General features: G+C 47.9%; 1 protein-coding gene across 1 annotated transcript in view; it reads right to left on the bottom strand.

Annotated features, from left to right (window-relative positions):
- The window catches only part of PACS1 (phosphofurin acidic cluster sorting protein 1), a 155,184-nt gene that overhangs the window by 6,852 nt on the left and 128,699 nt on the right, over positions 1-19,633 (bottom strand). The window contains exons 5-19 of the mRNA XM_043582584.1: positions 18,300-18,444; positions 17,930-18,021; positions 17,753-17,833; positions 14,552-14,611; positions 13,161-13,321; positions 12,696-12,789; positions 8,162-8,242; positions 6,636-6,751; positions 6,323-6,458; positions 4,968-5,072; positions 4,123-4,229; positions 3,264-3,418; positions 3,018-3,128; positions 2,141-2,243; positions 1,393-1,435 (exon numbers count right to left, since the gene is read on the bottom strand). Coding sequence (XP_043438519.1) covers positions 1,393-1,435; positions 2,141-2,243; positions 3,018-3,128; positions 3,264-3,418; positions 4,123-4,229; positions 4,968-5,072; positions 6,323-6,458; positions 6,636-6,751; positions 8,162-8,242; positions 12,696-12,789; positions 13,161-13,321; positions 14,552-14,611; positions 17,753-17,833; positions 17,930-18,021; positions 18,300-18,444 — 1,590 coding nt within the window. The remainder of the gene's footprint in view (positions 1-1,392; positions 1,436-2,140; positions 2,244-3,017; positions 3,129-3,263; positions 3,419-4,122; positions 4,230-4,967; positions 5,073-6,322; positions 6,459-6,635; positions 6,752-8,161; positions 8,243-12,695; positions 12,790-13,160; positions 13,322-14,551; positions 14,612-17,752; positions 17,834-17,929; positions 18,022-18,299; positions 18,445-19,633) is intronic.

Raw genomic sequence — 19,633 nt, 5'->3', positions numbered from 1 at the left:
ATGACGTGCAAATGGTCCCGTCATGGCTACTTAGAACACAGTGCTGCTATTCACTGAAGTTTGTCCCAAATTCTCTATGCATCCTTATTTTAGTTCTCGGAAAGTAACATACCGACACTCTGAACTTCCTGGACACGACTCCCTTGCTCCCCTGGCATTATATGAGGCTGCCAGTTCCTTTGTTGGTTTAAATTTTAAATTTTTAGTATTTCTCTCTTGTCTGTGAGGCCAGAGTGTGCAGCAACCCATAGCTCCACAAAGATGTGTATCAAACCATCAGCTTAGGCTACAGGCTGTGGTCTGGAGCCTCCAACATGGCAATGGAAGTAGCCCCAGTGGCTAACAGGAACTGAGTGGATCATTCAGACAGTAGGCTTTAGCAAGGCACAAGAAAGGGCAACCGAATTTCTCCAGGCTCAGGGATCTCCCATGATCACTCTAGACATCCAGAGTCTGGGACGAGCAAAGAATAAGCCCTTCATCTGCTTATGTCCCCCTACCCAAAGCTAGGAGAGTATAGGAAAAGATACAAGCTGACTTGGAAGTGAAATTCAATTGTCTCATACATGGAAATCTGAATTTTCAGCCATGCTTTTGTGGAGTGCTTTGGCCCCACAGGGTGTCAGCTCTGTCACCTCTGGGGTCCCTTTCTTGGTTGGTCTCTGCCTTATGGCCGAGCTACTGCCAAATGAAACAAAGGCCAGTGCCACCTGACATCAGGGATATTTGAGACATTTCCCTTTTATTTTCAAAATCAATGAACTCATCTAGAGATTCTCCTTTGACTAAATAGGAAGGGAAAGGAGGGATCCTTCTTTTCAGTGGTACATTTGACCCTGAAGACAGAAATACCTACTTCTTGGACTTCTCTTCAGAATATCATCTATCATTATTTCATTTCTGAGGCAGCCTTCTTTTCCCTGGAGACTGCAGAACCTATGCTCTGGATGTCCCTCCCTAGGCCAAGGCACCAGGTTCTGGGCTCGGTGTAATAAAATATGAGGATACTAGTGATGATCTGGGGTAGCCCATGATTCAGGAAAAGAGGATACTGAAAGGAACAGCTCAGTACATGTTCCAGCCCAGGGTTTCTCTACTTTGGCATTATTGACATTGGGGCCAGATTAATCTGTTTGGCGGGGCTGGGGAGCTGTCTGGTGCCCTGTAGGAAGTTTAGCGGCATCCCTGGTCTCTACCCACTGGATGCCACTAGCACCCCAACTTCCAGCTGTGACAGCCAAAAATGTCTCCGGGCATGGCCAGATGTCCCCTCGGGACAGAATCACCTCTGGATGAGAACTACTGTCTAGATGAATCTTTTATTTGTGTATGTGTATGTGGGGAGGCCAGGAGAATGGATGGGGTACAGAGGAGTGGGGAGTCAGTACTCACGCCAATGAAGGGGATAAACTTCTGATAGGAGTCTTCATCAGGGCTGTTGGAAGAGAAAGAAAAGCTTTATAGTTAGTGGGTGATACTGCATGGAGAGCTGGGGATACAAGCTTTTGATATTTAAAAACAATTTTTTTTTCAATGTTTATTCATTTTTGAGAGACAGAGAGAAACAGAATACAAGCCGGGGAGGGGCAGAGAGAGAGAGGGAGGGAGGGAGGGAGGGAGAAAGAGAATCTGAAGCAGGCTCCAGGCTCCGAGCTCTCAGCACAGAGCCTGATGTGGGGCTCGAACCCACGAACCATGAAATCCTGACTTGAACCGAAGTCAGATGCTTAACTGACTGAGCCACCCAGGTGCCCCAGCTTTTGATATTTTATTGTGGCTTCAAGGGAGTCCAGACACTACATGACACTTTCCATCATGTCTCAGGATGGCAGAGGAGCCAAAGATAGAGGCAAAAGATCTGATTCTGCATACTTCACCACCTGCTCCCACGTGCGGATTTCAGCCCCTAGGATGGGCTTCTCTTATGCTAAGGGGGCATCTATTTGGGTGGGGAGGCCCAGGACAAGGATGGCGGGGCCTGGATGGAAGGCGGTAAAAACATTGCCTCTCATATTCTCTTGAGTTGCTACAAAGAGAAACAGGTGGGGAGAAGGAAAATACAGAAAAGCAAAGAAAACTCAAGATTTAGCTAGCCCACCCACCCTAGCAGTTTCAAGAAATCCCCTGAAGTGAAACTTACAACTTATGCCTGCAGGTCAGCATGGCTTCAGCTACGGGGAGCTGGTGTGTGACACCTGCCCCACTGACATACTGCATGACCCGCCCGACCACGTCCAGTTGCTCTGCAGAAAAGACAAGAGATAACTGCCGGTTTATTTCAGCAGGCAAACCTGAAAACCTTCTGAGAGATCCCCTTGTTGAGACCCATCAGAAGACCCTCGGAGTCGAGGGAGAGAAAGGGTTCTAAAGATCCTCTGGTTTTGAATACAAGGAACGAAGAACCAAAGCGCTGTTCTCTCCCTTCCGATCTCCGTTTGCGGTTCCTCAAAGCTCCGCTCTCCTCCAGGCTAATCGTGCTCACGCTTCTATCTTGTTCATACCAATCTCGTAACCTAGAGGGACTCCTCCACTCTACCAATCTGTGCCTATCACTTCCTTCAAGGTCTGGCGACACATTTGCTACTCCTCAGCCTTGCAGAACTCAAGCTCACTCTAAGCGCTGCCACTTTTACTCTGTATTTCAGAGAAAAGACGTGGTCAGCACAGTGTTATTAGCTTATAAACAGATTGCTTAGTAACTCTTCTCTGTTTCTTATGCTTGATTTCTACAACTAGAAATGTCCTCCTCATCACCTCCTCGTGGCCCTCCTTATTTCTAGATGCATAGGAGCACAGCAAACAGCAGAGCTTAAAAATGTCCAGAGTGAAGCGGGACTGCACATAATGGGCCTCCTCCTACTAAATACTCACTGCGAAAATAAACATGCAAAGGGATTGGGAGTGGTAGAACCATAGGGAGGAAAAAAAGTAAGCTCTCTTGGCCCCTCCTTTGGCCAAGACTGGCCCTCCATGAACCAGGTGGCATTTTGCCTCAATCCCTCACAAACGGCCATTACCTGACACTGGGGGCTCCGAGCGACTGAAGAGGTCTCTCCAGCCAGAATCAAGGAAGTTACTGCTGTATCTACTGTCGACTGAGCCCAAGTATTTGGCCACAGGGTGAGAACCTAGGAGATGGAAACCAGAGAAGGTAAAGTGGTTAAGGGACAAAGTACGGCCTGGCCTTTGAGCTCCCTAACTGTCCCTTCTTAGGGCCCAGCCCCAACATGCTGCTTCAGGAGTGAAATCTACTCCATTTTTACCGAGGGGAATGATGAGAAAGCGCATGTAGCCAAGCCAGTCGGAGGTCTTGCTGGCCAGCGACTTGACAAAGAACCGGAGGATGGAGCTCAGGTAACTCTGGCCTCCCACTGCTGCCACCTTCACCGGCCTCGGCATGGAGGAGTTGCAGTTGCAGCTGGGGAGCAAGGGAAGAGGCACAACCACATTTAGGGGGTTCACCAGCATCCTACTCGGACAAAGGCCCCAAGCTTTGACTTCACTTGATTCCACAACCCACAGAGGGAAAATAAGCCAATAAACAAAATAATACACAGAGAGGCAATGAACCACAGTGCTTTTGCGATAAGGAGAGAAACCTGGGATCAGAGAGGCAGGTGACTGTCTAGAAGGAAGAAAGAATTAGCTTAGGCTAACGGGAGACAATCTGGCAGTGCTGCCAGGGGTCAGCGGTGGGCGTGAGCCCAGATGCCTGGAGGACCTGCGGTTCTCATTTCCATTGGCGGGGACTCTGGGCCCCTCTGGGGAGGTCCTGACTCTGGATGCCAAGTATCGTGGCACAGTTAGAGGGATGAGAGTAAAAGGCCTTTGTAAAACCCTGGTTTTCTCCCTGGTCTTCTTCGTCCTGGGTTTAAGGAGAAGATGTGGCAGGTCAAGAGTACAAGTTGGGAGGCAGGGAGAGCAGGAGAATGACATTTTCACACCCTGACCTCTGGGGCCAGCAGGGACAACAGAGCACCGTGGCCCGCCACTGTAAACCACGCGGCGACTGAGGAGTTTTGGGCTGGTGAGGCAGGGCACTCCTGTCACTGCTTAGAAGTCAGGGTGGGAGGATGAAGTCAGAGGGAGCCCCAAAGGGCAGGAGACAAGCAGAGCCCTTACTAGCGCTGAATACGGGTGAGCAAGGCAGACAGCACGGCCTGGACCTCCACGGTGGAGCAGGTACACACGACAGGCTTCCGTTGGTCCTGGAGCAGCTCTGCCACGTACTGGGGGGCAGGGAGGGAAAGGGCAGGGACACAGGTGAGTCCACGCAGCAAGAACGCAGCTCCCCCACAAGCACCAAGGAGCAGGCTAGGCCCAGCTTGAGTGGTAGGGCCCATCCTCTGTCCTTGAGATCAAAGCCGGGCAAAGGTCAGGTCTCTGGCTGCCAGTGAAGAGAAGGTGGGGCTAGACCCCACATAGACATGCTAACCAGGAAATGGGGGAAGGTTAAGGAATCTTTAGATTCTCATGTTGCCTCTGTAGCGTATGTTCCGGGTGTCGGGTGTCGGGGCCACTAGGAAAGAGGGATTCTGGCGCCAGGATCTACCCGGGGGCAGGGGGCAGCGGTGACTGGGGGCCAGAGGGTATTGCTCTGCCTCTTCTGAATTGCCTTCCTGGGAACTAGGGCAACCTCTGGCATTTTATAGCACTTTGTACCTTTCAAGATACCTGTGTTCTGTTATGCTGACAGAAAAACCACACACGACCACCCCGGAAGGAAGGCAGGACCAGTAATACTATCACTTTTCTACAGACGAGGAAGCTGAGGTACAAAAAGTTAGTGACGTGAGGTCCCACGGGCCGGAAAATGACAGAACTGGGACAGGAGTCTAGAACTACAGGCTGAGTTCAGTCAGGGAAGAGGGGCCTGAGACATGGGGATCATTTTCCTGTTTCTCCACGTCCTGCCTCTTGCTCCCCAGAACCTCTCCTCCCCAGCCCTGCCATCTTTAGTGCTTTACCTGGCCCTGCCAGTCCGCAGTGTTGACAAGGATGACATTTTCTGGGAGAGCTGCATCTGATACCAGGATCTGATTCAGTTGGTCATATACAACCTTTCTTGGAATCTGCAGGGACAAATGTGCCTGTCAGGTAGTCCCCAGGGAGCGTGAGGGGACAGCAGGGTGCACTAGGATAGAGAATCTCTGGGGCAGGGGTATTCAGGGAGAATACAGGGAGACACTGGGAATTTCTGGAGGAGACCCAGTATGCCACTGGCCAGAGCAAAATGGAAAGGACAAGGATAAAGAGTAAGCAGAGAGTCCTCAGAGAACACACTCAGACACCAGGAACAAAGCCCCAGCAGTAGTCCTGACGGAGGAGGGGGAGGGCAGACTAAGCTAGAAACACGATCAGCATGCCCTGAAGGGTAATGATGCAGCCGAAGTACCAGGAGAGGAGGAGGGCGGTAAGTTACCAGGTGTGCTCGCTCACAGAAACGAAATTGAGGGCAATGGGGAGAGAACCAAGGAGAGCGGCAGTGGGTACTGTGTGGGGAGCCCCACTGTCACAGGGAACAAAAGGTACTTCAGGAACAGTGATTAGCAAGGAGGACGACACCTGACACCTCGCCCCAGGCACAGGCTATTCTGGTCGCCAGTTCATTTTCAGCTATGCAATAGCGGCAAACTCAGGAAGCCACGTTGACACAAACTTTTCTCTTGGTGCTATTTATCAGGTAAGCGAACAGGCTTGCTGTTAGCTCTGGAGGAAGTGTAGTTGTGTGAGGTGCCAGTTTAGAAAGGTTCCTTCCCCAAGCCCCGATCCCACTGGCCTTCAGAAAGAGAAAATAATTCCTGAGGTCTGGTTTCTTCTGCTTCTATTCCAGCCTACTCTTGGGTCTTTTAATCAAAATATTTTAATATTGTTGATTTGCCAGCCTGAAATCACATTAACCGGCCCATAGTAGTACGAAGGGTATCTGAGTCCAGGTGGGTGATGTCCAATGAGATACTGACGGTTGCTGTCCTCTAGAATAACTGATTCACCACACAATCTCTAGACTGAGGTCTGATGGAGGCAGAACAAATCAGGTGTGGAACTGCCACTTGGGGGTGATGGCAGGCTGTGACAATGCTGGCATTTCCTGCTCCCTCCTCCGCTCCCTGCAGATCAGCCCCGAAGCCAATTCCGCACTAGTAGTAAGTAACACATATGTTAGACTTCTCTGATTTAGATCTGTCTTCAAGACTTTTATTCAGAACATTCCACAGTATTCCCTCTTTTCTCTCTACCTAACTGCCCAAGGAAGATGCCAGAACAGAAGCCAAGGTCTAGGGATGCTCAGAGGGCCCTGGCCTTGAGAGGGAGGGGGTACCTGCGTGCTGTGGCCCAAGTCGGGGGACCTCTCACTGTCGGAGCTGTTGGTTCTCTCACTCAGGGGCTTGGAGAGCTGCCGCTCCTTCAGGGGTGTGCTCCGCTTCTGCCGGGGCGTGTGTACCCCATCCACTTTGCTGCCAGAGATGTGGAAAGGAGGTAGTTAAATAGCCCCCGCGACCCCAAAGCCATTATCAGCCACTCTTCCCCCGCCCATGAGCCTATGCTAACTATGGTCACAAGCCTCACACCATCTGCTTGGTTTCCTTAATTCTACCCTCCCTGTTTTAGGATTTTCTTCCAATCTCGAGTACCTGGGAGAAGCAGAACCTTGGAGATCTGTTTTGCTGGACTTCATGGGAGTTTTGACCTTCTCTGGCACAACCAGACTTGTGCTCATATCTCCAAACATGTCCTGGTCAGTAATTTCCTGCCAGGGAGGAAAGGAAACAGCGAGGGTTACTTCCCCCTCAATGACCACCCAGGAGCCTGGAGAGTCTCACAACGAGGGTCAGTCTCTCGCTCTCTTTTCCTAGAAGCACATGGTTCTGCACCTATCTCTCCAATGAGGAAGTTTACTGTTTAATTTAATGCAGTGTACCCACTCTGCTGGGTACTGTCTCTTGCTACTCGATCTGTCCTCTGCATTTATGAACTATTATTTGTCAACACACAAACCTGGGCTGATGATCTGGCTTCTTTAGGTGGGGAGGAGAATTTTAATCGTGACATGACATGATTAGAATTTCTTTTTCTTTCCTTCCTTTCCTTCCTCCTTTCCTCCCTCCCTCACCCCCTCCCCTCTCTGTTTCTTGGAATTTCATTTTGAAATGACCACTGCAGTATAGACCACAGTCGGGCAAGAGCGGAAGCTGGGTTTTCAGATTATTGGTGAACCATAAAGTGCAAGTGTATAGTAAGCTTTAAATTAACCTTGCATCAAGTCTAATGTTTGGTTATTCACCGGATCTTTGATGTAGCATTATTTACTATAGGAAACAGAAGCCTAGGATAATTCTTCCCTGGACTCCATCAACTACCAGGTCTCACTGTGAGGCTAATGCATAGTACACCCCCGAGTGATACCTGGTAAAGTTCTCTGCTCCCTCCCACCCACTGTGTCCAGCCTCCGGTCCCACTGGAAGAACTTCAGTCTATTCTGAGAGGCCCAGCTCAGATGTCCCCCTCCAGTCAGAATCACTTGTCCTTCCCTGAGCCTCCACAGAACCTCAGGTGTGCATAGCTTGGCTCTCCTCCTGGAGGGTGGTGTCTTGATGGCAGAGGCCTTGGTGTTCTCACCTTCGCATCTTTAGTGCTTAGCACGTGTAGTTACCCAGTAAGTATGTGTGGAGCCAGTGTATAAATTGGGCACTCCAAGCGATACATTCCATTTCTCTAGGGCTTGGCTCGGCCTCCTGGGCAGCTCCAGTCTCTTAGGGGAAGGACTTGACCAATAATCACTTGGAGATTTAACGTGTAGGCTGCCTGCTCACACTAAAAGCAACTCTGGAGGAAGGGATGGTTTTTCAGGGGAAGATACTGGTTGTCATCTCGCAGAAGTAAATAAGGATGACAGATAGTGAGAAATTATCCAAATTAGCATTTAATCAGATCTAATAAAAGAGCAGAATGGGGACATTTCTGGTTTGCTAATTTGGGGAATGACCTGGTCTCCAGGGTAGGTTATATTCCATGGGTAAGGATTCTAGGAGAAAGAGAACACAGAACGTTCACAAGTCCACAGATGCAGGCAAAATTCCCAGGGAGGTCTTGAAGGTCTTTTGGCTTTATTTCTAAAGGCACAAAACCTAAGTTACACAGGAGACTGAGCTGCACATACCAGAGTGTCTGTTTCAGTCAAGCTGTCATCTTGATTTTTAATCCAAGCAGATTTGACTTTTTCTAGAGCAGCCAATTCCATCTGCAAAAATTAGAATAATTAGTCATCACCATCCAAATAACTACCATTCTAACTGGTTCTCTTGGTCCCTCAGAAGCTTAAAATGCTTCCACTTAATTTGAAGATCTCATCAAAATCTTTGGAATTTCCATCTTCTAAGAAGTGTGTTTGGTGAAAACTAAGTGTCAGAAGGATCAGCTATTCTGTCATCATTAAATCAGTAGCACAGTGCAACTCAGAGCCCAGCAACTCTCATCTCTCGGACTCTCACAAGATGTCACAGGGAAGAGAAGATCAGCGTTTAGATGACTTTGTATGGGCCCCGCAAGGCCTCTAACTCTGGGGACAGTAAATGCCCTCGGAGGACATCCGGGGCCTCTTCTGCTTCTCAGAAGTTGCTGGGAAGGAAAATCTTACAGTTCAGGTCTTTGACTTTGAGACTAAAGACATCCATGGTAGCCAAATTTATTTTGCTTGGTAGAAACATCTACAGACCCCTCAAGATAAATGAATATACTAAGCAAAACACACCCAATGCTACGCCATTTAGGCGTGAATTAATTCTCCCTCTGTCCCCAACTCTTATTAGCGTTTTTCATAAACATTAAAAATTTACTTTGTAAATAACTGACACATAGAACTATATTTTTCGTATTTGCTAACATTGTTTCTGGCTGTGCAGATGTCCATGTAAAAGTCACAAGAGTTTGAGCGTTGTTGTGGGTCTTAGATGTAGGGAAGGTACTGGCCTTAGTGAATGTTTTTGGAAACCAGAGAGTTAGGAAAGATCAAAGATATCCTACCTTCTCCCAATCACTCAAATTCCTTCCTCTGAGTAAATTAAATAGTACTGAGAAACACTGGGCTTATAAATTCAAGGGGGTACTTGGAAAACTAATGAACAACTATAGCAAATGTAGGCCCTGTGTCATATTCTACCTACACCATATGGTTTCTCTACCTCAGCCCTGCTGACATTTTGGCCAGATCCTTCTTTGTTGTGGGGGATGTGTCCTGTGCATAGCAGGATGTTAAACAGCATCCCTGGCCTCTACCCACTAAGTGCCAGCAGCAGCACCCCCAACCCCTCAAGTTGTGACAATCAAAACTGTCTCTGGTCGTTGCCAGCGCCAAATGTTCCTTGAGAAGGAGGCAAAAACCACCCCTGGTTGGGAGGCACTGCTCTAAACCATCTGCAAGACTAACCAACATACTTTAACTAGACCTTGTGACCCCAAATCTTGAGATGGTTTGGCTCAGAACCAAACATAATAGTTTGCCTCAGATTGCAAGCTAGTTCATTACATTGTCTATATGAAGAACCAATGTTAACAGAGTCCAGAGTCATGGGAAAGTCCTGGTTAGATTTAAGACTAAAGACGATTTCACTCAGTTTTGGATTTCAGTATCACAAGTGAATTAAACACATTTAAAGAGAATGAACTGGGGCAATAACACCATTCTGCTGAAGGGTTTTAAAGTAGCATGTCAAGGCCTGGGACAAGTACAGAATTGTTTCCATGGTGAAGCTGCAACAACCTTCACTTGGCCTGGGGTTAAAGGGAACCTGCTGGCTATTCACGGACTCTTCTAGATGTTCCAAGCAGTCCCACTAGGAGCAAACTCCCAATTCTCCAAATTTCTGTTTTTGCTCCTATAAATACGAAGGGCTTTTCTCACCCCAGAACCCTGGAACACAGCCGTGCAGCAGCTGTGTCTAATTGGATAGCACTGGAGGCAGATGCTACCAGTCCAAAGTACTGTGCCCACGGGGCAATGTTGGTGCTACAGGGAGGGTACATGCTCCTGTGAGGGGGGCAGAGTGGGGAAGTATTTAGGCTCTCATTTGTATGAAGTACTAGTCTCTAACACCGTTATTTGCAGTGCGATGGAAATAGCAACTTTTAGCAGCAGGAAGTCTCGGCTGAAAGGCTGTATCTCTCGACCTCCCTGACTGAAGCACCGTCAGGGTCTATTGTTATTAGCCTGGAAAACCAAATTCTGCTGCTACTGTGTACTCAAGTCCTGGGAAAGCTAACAACTGTAATAATTTGTATCAGCAGAAATTCCTTCTGGTTTTAGTGATACACTGAATCCTCTGAAACTGGGGAACAAAAAAGAGTATTAAGAAAAACAAATAACAATGCTAGGAAATCAGAAAGAGAGGATAAAAGTTGGGCAGCATGTGCATACCTGCCTATATATGCGTAATCTCAGTATTTTTTTTCCTACTATATTTGGAGCTTCCCTGTAAAGCATGGCCTTGCTATGTATTTCCCCAAGTGCCTTTCATACTAAAGGATCCCAGAGCTCTACATCCACATCAAGACACACGGAGCTCTTCAAAACAGAAATATCACAGAGAATCAGCAAAGCAAGTCTGAAATCTGGCCAACAGAGCCAGAGTTTGAAGGGCTCGTTAAAAAGACATCGACATTCTAACAATTTCAGGAGACCAGAACCGAAATGGTTCCGAGACTATAATAAGAACAGCAACAGCAGCCTCCGTTTGCCGCTTTGACTGCATAGTTCCCACGTGGTGGGCCAACGCATCTATCCGGCGAGCACATGCCAGAGGATTTGCCCGCATTCTCTCATGGTATCTTCACACTGCCCCACAAGGCATGTGCCTCTTGCAGGTACTCTGTAGACGAGGAAACCAAGGCCTGGCAACTGCCCCAGATCACGCAGTCAGTGGAACGATGGGGTCAAGATTCAAACTCAGAGGTCTGACTCCAGAACACATGCTCTCAACTTCAGTGCCCCCCCTGCCCAGAGAAAAGTTCTGCTTAGATAAGGGCCCTGAGGCCATCATATTGTAAAGACTGATACTCAGTTGACTTTTGAGCTAATTGAGCTAATTTTGAGCTAATTAGAGTTAGCTATGCTAACTCTAAGGCACCTCAGGCTCAGAGGATCAGTGCTTCTCTCTAAACTGTGTTAGCCATACAACTGGGACTGAAGTAGAACTTACAGACAAGTTCTATCAACCAAGAAACACCTTCATTAGTATAAAATAATGTATTGATGTGATAACAACAATCCCTACCGTTTATTGAGAATTCATTATATGTTAGGTGTTATGCTTAGTGTTTTGGGGGCGTTATCTCAGTTAATAATTGCATTTTGTTACAGTTTTCCTTCTTCCGCATTCCTAGGACACTATGAAACAGTTCTCCTTTGGCCAGGTGCCGGTTTTCTCTCTAGAAGGGTCATCCCTTGTATTTATATTTGAGATGGAATCTGGCTGTAGTGGCCAACGATCTGTCCATGTGGACACTGACCATTCAGGAGGGCTGTTTAGAAAGCCCATGAGAGAGAGCAGCTACAAGCCACAGAAATAGTAAGGTGAGGCCTCCTCAGCTCCAGATCAGAGTGCAAGGTCTTCAAATGGCATGCCAGAGGCTTCTCTGTGGAGGGATTCTCCTTGTGGGCTGCAGTTTTCCACCCCACATTTCTTCAGTAATGCCACCTGCTGCCACTGTTCTAGGGCCAGACAGTGCCGGCTGTGCCTTCACTGGGAAGAGGGATGAGGTGGGAGACAGCCCCACCTGGTGGCAGCAAGCAGTAAGGCAGCCCAAGAGCTGACCCAGGAGCGGCCACAGGGTCTGCAGACACCTGGGACGGATGGCAGCCCTTCCACAGACACAGTACTTTTCAGGGGATGGAGTACCTCACATATCATTTCTTCACAATTAATACCTATTCACAAGGTGATTTTTGTATGCCCTCTGTTGAAGTGGAGCGAACAGAACTTAAAGGACTCAGTTTCTTAGATCTAAAGAAAAGACACTGGGCTTGCAACAGCACACCGTAAACGACACTAAAATCATGCACAACATCTTCCCTTTAGCTGTAAATGAGAACAGCTTCGTAGGGCCTGAGGTAGATACAGCATCAACCCAGGCTCCAACCCCTGATCCACTGCTAGGGGAGCCTTCCCAAGTAGGAACAGAGCATGGTCCAGGGTGATGCTGGCCTCCCGTGGTGCTACAGCAGACAGAAACTTTTTCCTTTCGGTCATCAGACAAAATGGAAATCTACCTGCTAAATTCCTAATTCTTTGAGGGCACTGCCCCCCTCTAGGAATAAAGCCTATGTAAGTGGGCTTCCTGCCTCTTTATGTTCTTTACCTAGGCTGGAAAGCAGAACTGCTTAACATTGGCAGGATGCCACACTCCCTGCTACCATGTTACAGATGTCGAGAGAGAAATCTGAGGCGCTGTGTGTTCTGGGAAGGAAGGCTCCAAGTCGTGGTAGGAACTGACCAAAAAAGAACACCCAAAAAGCCACAGCAATGCCCACAAAGAACCAAGCTCCCAGCTAGGACTCTGATGAGGACACCCAAGGTCGACACAAGATAAGACTGCTCTTCTAAGATCACAAAACGAGCCAAGAGCAGAGTGTTCAGTGTTAAGCCCCAACACTCCCCTGGTCCCTCTCCCCAACCCCCATATCCGTCGGTCTTGCTCACAGGGCTGGTGGTGTCTTTGCTGAGGCTACCCTTGCTGTTGAGGCTGCCAATCTCCGTCTGTGAGCTGGACTGCGACATCCCCTCAAAGAAGGGCCTGCGGCAAAGAAGCACAGCCAGGGTCAGTGGCCACCGGGGCCCGGAGCAGCAGCCTGTGGAAGGTTGGGTGGCGATGCGGTGTTCAAGAAAGATCAACAACCCGGGCTTGAAGGATGCCCGCTGAGGAAGGACACAGCAGAGTGGACAAGGAGGGCCTGGACCAAAGGACTTCAGGAAAGTCCTATCAGGACTTTTGCCAGCTAGAGGCAAAAACAGTGATCCTTATCCAGACAGCTGGAGGTTCAACAGGGTGAGGAGCCAAACTCCCTGGTAATGGAGGGGAAGTGAGGGAGGGGGCCTAGGAGACTGTGCTGGCTTAGGAAGGAGATATGCAGGGAGACAATTCGATAGAAGAGGTTTGGGCCTCACTTGAGCTTGGGCTTTGGAGTGCTAAGGATGCTCTCCGTCTCTTCCATTTCAGGGCCACTGTCGCTGGGATTGTACATCTCCAGACTATCATACAGTTCATCCAAGTCCTCTTCCACCTCTCGTATCTGCTCTCGGGATACGTGTTCCAGCCCGAAGCCTACCTGTGGGGGACAAAAAGCTTTGAGTTTGGGGTTACCTCTATTAACAATTATGGTAGATGCATAACTCTTTCCTCCCGGACAGGTACCAACTGGCCTCCTTAACTAGTCGTCCTTAAGGGGCAATGCCATAGCTTCGCATGCATCGGGGTAATCTTAGTGTCCTTTCTGTGATCTAATCCTGAGAGCAAGGATGTGATGAGGCCACCTTTCCCTTTCAGTGCCTCCCTACCACTCCACACTATGGGCCTGGCATGAGAAGAAAAGTACAAGTGCTAATGTACTTCTGCCAAAGCATGGGCACAAGAAAACCCAGAGGACTGTGACTCTGTGCAGGCCGGTTCTATTTTCCAGGAGCCCACAGAAGGACAAAGACACCTCAAGACAATTTTCTTCCCCATCTCTTTCCGGTCCATTCAGAAGAGAAGCCTGTGAAAACTGGCACCAGGCCGGTCAGAGCCCAGGAAGGACACGGCATCTCTAGTTTTTTTTTTTTTTAATTTTTTTTTGTTTGTTTGTTTTTTCAACGTTTATTTATTTTTGGGACAGAGAGAGACAAAGCATGAACGGGGGAGGGGCAGAGAGAGAGGGAGACACAGAATCGGAAACAGGCTCCAGGCTCTGAGCCATCAGCCCAGAGCCTGACGCGGGGCTCGAACTCATGGTCCGTGAGATCGTGACCTGGCTGAAGTCGGCCGCTTAACCGACTGCGCCACCCAGGCGCCCCTCTAGTTTTTATTTTAAGGTTATTTATTTATTTTGAGAGAGAGAGTGCAAGCATAAGTGGGGAGGGGCAGATAGAGAATCCCGAGCAGGCTCCTACACTGACAGTGCAGAGCCCAACGTGGGGCTCAATCCCACGAACTAGAGCTGACCACCGAGGACGCCCCTACCTCACAGGCTGTTGCTCACAATGTTCCCTGTCCAATGAGGGAAAATTCAACAACAACAACTAGATTTGTTACTGGCACCCCATAGCAGAGGCGTGGTATTAAACAACAGTTGAGCATAACCATGCTACCCTTGCTTCCAGGTACCGTGAAACTTTGGGTGCTACATGGAAAGCTTTCCTTTCTCTTTTCAAGTAGCTTAAAGCCCTTCTTTAGCTATGTTCTCACTTGGGGGTCCTGCAATCCTGACTCCTAGTGGCAGGAAAGAGCACACCCCAGGAACGACGGTGAAACTCAGGGGATTCTTCTACTCACCATCAACCTCGGGAGTAAGGGGTCATACCTCATCTGAAACTTTAAACCGCTTCAGGAGGGCCACAAACTTCTGTTTGATGTTAGGTTGCTGTAGGGACAAATTGCACAATAATTCTCAAACAATACCCATTTGTGGACTGATCAAGTGAAGTCAACAGAGTGATCCAGAGCCCGCTTTTGTAAAGAGCTGTGGGAGGACACGAAGACGGGAAGACAGTTTCTCCCCTCTGGCACATAAAACCCACCAGGGAAGCAGGCATGAGCATTTAATGCTGGGGCAGTTCCCAGGGCTGTGGGCATAGATGGAAGGAGGGCTCATCTCTCCCTAGGGCCCTCCACCACCCACACATCTCCAGCTCATCCATTTCTCCAGTCCTTCAGATCCATGGTGCTGCTTGGTGATTTCCACCTGCATATACAGGCACCTCAAACCCAGCATTTCCAAGAATTCATCACCTTCTCCCTGTGTTCCTATCCAGGGTACCATTATCCCCCACTGATTGTAGGAGTCTGAACCTAGAGTCTCTCCCCTCCCCTTTCTCCTCACAGCCGAGTGTTCACTAACTCCTATGTTCTTTTTCATCTGTAATACCACTGCTTTCCTCCAGGCCTTTTTGTCCCCACAACTCTGTGGGATCACCGCAATGGCCTTTGACCGACACTCCCCCAACCCTCACGCTCCCGGCCAGTTTCCAGTCTTGTTCTCTCCAGAGTCCATAGTGATTATCACAAATGCAAATCTAATGTTACTCTCCCCAAATTAGAGGTCTTCACTGGTCCCCAGTGCCCAGGGAACGAGCTGCAGCATCGGGCCCATGTGTGTCTGAAGGCTGCTCTGCCGGTCTCTAGCCTCACATCACCAACCAACACCCCACATCAGCATTCAAGTGGAAACTGCTTATAGTTCTGTAAGGAATGGCATGCTGCTGTACCCCTCTGGGCCTTTACACACGGTACCTTCTGCCCTGACTAAACATTCTCCCCCAATCCACTTGGCGAATCTCTGTTTATCCTTAGAAACCCATCTCTCTGCATCCGGCCTGTGAAGCTCTCTTGGCACTTCTGCTCAGAGTTGGTCACTTTCCCCTTAGTGCCATCGCTGTCCCTTACACCAAACTCTATCTTCTAGCCCCTACTCTACTATGTCGCAGCCACTCGTTTAGACGTCGTTTGTGTCTAGACACTGTGACCTCCTTGATGGTATGGATGAGCCCTTTCTTATCTCAATGTCTCAAACTCCAGGCACAGTGATGAGCTTGGGGTCTTTACTTCCTGACTGAATGACAGACTTGCCATCTGGGGACGGAAGAGACTAACTTGCAAGTAAGGCTGAGCCAGGCCTTCAAGAAAAAGCAGGGGCTCCAAAGGTAGAAAGAGCATCCACAGCAGAGAAAAAACAAACAAACAGCAAGTCAATTAGTGTGTCTAGAACAAAGTATTCTTGGTAGGGAGAGAAGAATGCATGTGTACAAAAGGAGACAGAAACTAAAGAACTGTTACTAAGTCTCTGGTAATCTGACTGGAAAATGCCTGGAGCTAAAAAAAAAAAAAATAAAATAAAAAATAAAAACAAAGAACAACCTTTGAGGTAGAGGCTATTAATAGGAGCACTGAACTCTGGTCATATAACAGGGTAAAGCTGGTTCATGGGAGACCACAGGGAGAGGGGATTTATAAAGCTCCAGGAGGCATCCTATGGGAAGAAAGTAGGACCTCTCTTTGGTTACAGAGCAGGAAAAAGAAAAACTTAACAGAAGGAGGTACAACACAGAGTGATCCTCCAGTCTCTTCCCATTGTGAGTACAACGATACAAGATGTCTAAGGCTCTGGGGACATGCCTTATCCAGGTCATTTTGGAGTGCCAATCAAGGATTAGATACCTGAGGACAATGAAGCAGTTCTCACACTCTCTAGTCATTATTCAACGGGGGAAATCAAGACCATAGTCTTGAGAATTTACATTTAAGCCCAATGATACCTCAGGAGGCATGGAGATGACAGTGTTGTTTCATGGTGAATGCCAGGTTTAGATACAACACATCTGGAAGGTCTGGCCTACATTTAGTTCATTCCTGAAGGTGATAGGAATCTCTGTTCTTGGGGTCCCTAGGCTAGCTCTGTACTAGAGAATCAGGATGTGTCAGGAAAAATGAAACTGAGTTTCTAGCACTTTGACTCTCCCACACTTTAGCACAGGAACTCCAGAATCAGTCAAAGTTAACTTAGACCAAGAAACAGACTCTTAACTATAGCTATAGAACAAACTGCTGGTTACCAGTGGGAAGGTGGGTGGGGGGTGGCTGAAATAGGTGAAGGGGATTAAGAGTACACTTATCATGATGAACTCTGAGTAATTTAGAGAATTGTTGAATTACCATGCTGTACACCTGAAACTAATGTAACAGTATGTTAACTGTACTGGAAATTAAATTAAGTTAAAAAAAAAAAACAACCACCAAGGTTAACCTAGAAATCCAGGTATTAAGTATCTCAGTCCAGGACCCTTAATTTCACCAAAATAGTGACTCTTGAGGAATCTTATGTAGGAGACACAATTCAAAGGCATTTGGCCTCTAAGGTTATAGATCCATTAAGGATCCAAATATATCCAATGTATATATATCCAGTGTGTGTGTGTGTGTGTGTGTGTGTGTGTGTGTGAGAGAGAGAGAGAGAGAGAGAGAGAGAGAGAATATCTGTATCTATATGTCTGTATCTCTCCAACTATATCCAATGGAATTAGACCTTACCAATTGCTTACAGTTCTAAGCACTAGCTTATTATTTCTGGGTTAAAATGATTAAAAATTTGATACCCCTAGAGAAGACTGGGTCTGTCTATGTGGTAGGCAGGACGTAATTTGAAGTAACCTCCTTGAGAGGGAACATGGGGTGTCTGAGGTGTTCTGCTTCTTGATAAAGCATTTTCTGCTCTAAAGTCTAAAACAGGTTTCTCAACCTATTTTCTATCCTGACATAACCTGAAAAATATAACACACTCCCATAAGTAACACTGCTTCTCTACAACAGTGACTTTTAATTAGGTAGTGGTGGGGGTGGGGTGGGGGTGGGGGAGGAGGAGGAGGAGATAGAGGGGTATACCAGAACCTTCAGGGAATGGCCATGTGCAGATTTTTAAAAAGACTCCAGGAGGTTTCAATATACCACTCTCATCCTACCTCCAAATTGAAAATCTCAGGTAAACATTCCCCAGACCTTCGAGGCTCACCCTTGTGATGGCAGAGGTTGAGGTTAGTTTCCTCCGGGTCTTCTTTACTTTCCGTAGATCCTCATCTTCATAAAACAGGTCCTAAGTGGGGAAAGGCATGGAATGAAGTTAGGAAACCCCAGGAGGGTCTGGAATTATTTCTCGAGACACTACATGTGAGGGGCTGTGGAAAGTTACCTGCCCGTGCAATGGATCATCACTGCCTTCCTGTTCTGATGAGAAACTCTCCTCCTCTTCCTCAGAATAATTGTCAATATCAGGAGAACGATCTGGAAAGAGACACCTTAGTAAGACAACCTTGAAGTGTGAAGATCTGGCCTAAGAGAATTTGGTTGGCTGAAATCAGGGCTCTCGTCAGGCGGAAATAGGTCTGGGGGAGAGGCGAGGGCCACAGCCATGGTAAGCCATGTTTTATTTTGAGGGATCTCTAAACTTCTCTTTCACAAGAACATTTTAGGCCCCATCAAGTTCAGCTTTCCCAGGATGGGGAACAGGTGATGGGCTTGTTCTTGACCCACAGGGCCTCCAGATACCACATACATCTTACCAGACAGCTTGGATTTGATTCCTTCATGGTCAATGGGCTGGCTGGACAGAGAGTAGATCTTTATTTCTGCCACAGGCACAGAGACATCCTTCACGTTACTGTGCAGGCCAAGCACCAGAGCGCCTTCATTAGGGTGCTGCATCACCTGAGAGCACAGGGCAGTAATGCAAATGCCTTACTAGGGGAGGTGAGTTGTCCATTTTGATAAATCCAAATGGATGTGCAAGCCGATGGGAATGACATTCTGCTAATACATTTTCTTTCTCACTATCTTTCAAATCCAGGCCTACTTTTCTCCCATTGCCTTCAAACTCTTACTTGAAAATTATCTCCAGAAGTGCCAGTCACTGGTCAGGCCTTGTGCTTAAAAGAAAATCGAGGCTCGAGCCTGAAAATGATGGCTAATCTCTGGGACTACATTTTAGTTTCAGTCCTTGACAGAGAACTAGTTCTCCAGGCTGGGGCCAGCCTGCAGATGGTGATCACCTGTGTCTGGCAATGGGAAAAACGATCTATAGTACCTGAGAAAACACAGGTGGGGAAATATGGCATCCATAATACTTCACTCCCCATAGTCCCTCATACTGATTCAAAACCTGAAGAGGAAAGATAGATGGGCTGCCACGATCTCATATATTCTATTTATTAAGGTCACAGAAACTTTCCTATTTAATGTACTAAAGCACAGACATAAGTTTTTTTTTTTAAGTTTATTTATTTATTTTGAGAGAGAGAAAGAGTGAGTGAGCAGGGGAGGGGCAGAGAGAGAGGGAGAGAGAGAGAGAAAGAATCCCAAGCAGGCTTCATACCATCAGTACAGAGCCTGACGTGGGGCTCGAACTCATGAACTGTGAGATCATGATCTGAGCTGAAACCAAGGGCTGGGCGTTTAACTGACGGAGTCACCCAGACACCCCCAGACCTAAGTTTTAAACCTGACTGTGGGCCAGCTACACAGGAGCTGGGAGCATGGCAGCCACAGAGCTCTGCACAGGGGGAAGACCTCTACATGCCAGCCATGCAGGGTGTTTCATGAGAATGGAAGAATGGGAGACCACTAGATCCTGATGTCATGCACGTCGTCAACTATTTCCAAACAGCAGGATTTGAGGAGCAAACTAGTGCTTTCTGGGAACAGGAAATTGATGGAAAATCCCTGCTACTGATGACAAGAAATGATGTACTGATAGGACTTCAGTTTTTAAAAGGGGGGCCTGCTCTCAAAATCTACCAGTATCGGGGTGCCTGGGTGGCTCAGTTGGATGAGCGTCCGACTTCGGCTCAGGTCATGATCTTGCAGTCCGTGAGTTCGAGCCCCCCGTCGGGCTCTGTGC

The sequence above is a fragment of the Prionailurus bengalensis genome, chromosome D1 (genome assembly GCF_016509475.1).
Source record: "Prionailurus bengalensis isolate Pbe53 chromosome D1, Fcat_Pben_1.1_paternal_pri, whole genome shotgun sequence".
NCBI lineage: Eukaryota > Metazoa > Chordata > Mammalia > Carnivora > Felidae > Prionailurus > Prionailurus bengalensis.
The sequence above is the reverse complement of the archived record's forward strand: the minus strand, read 5'-3'. Positions and strand labels throughout refer to the sequence as shown.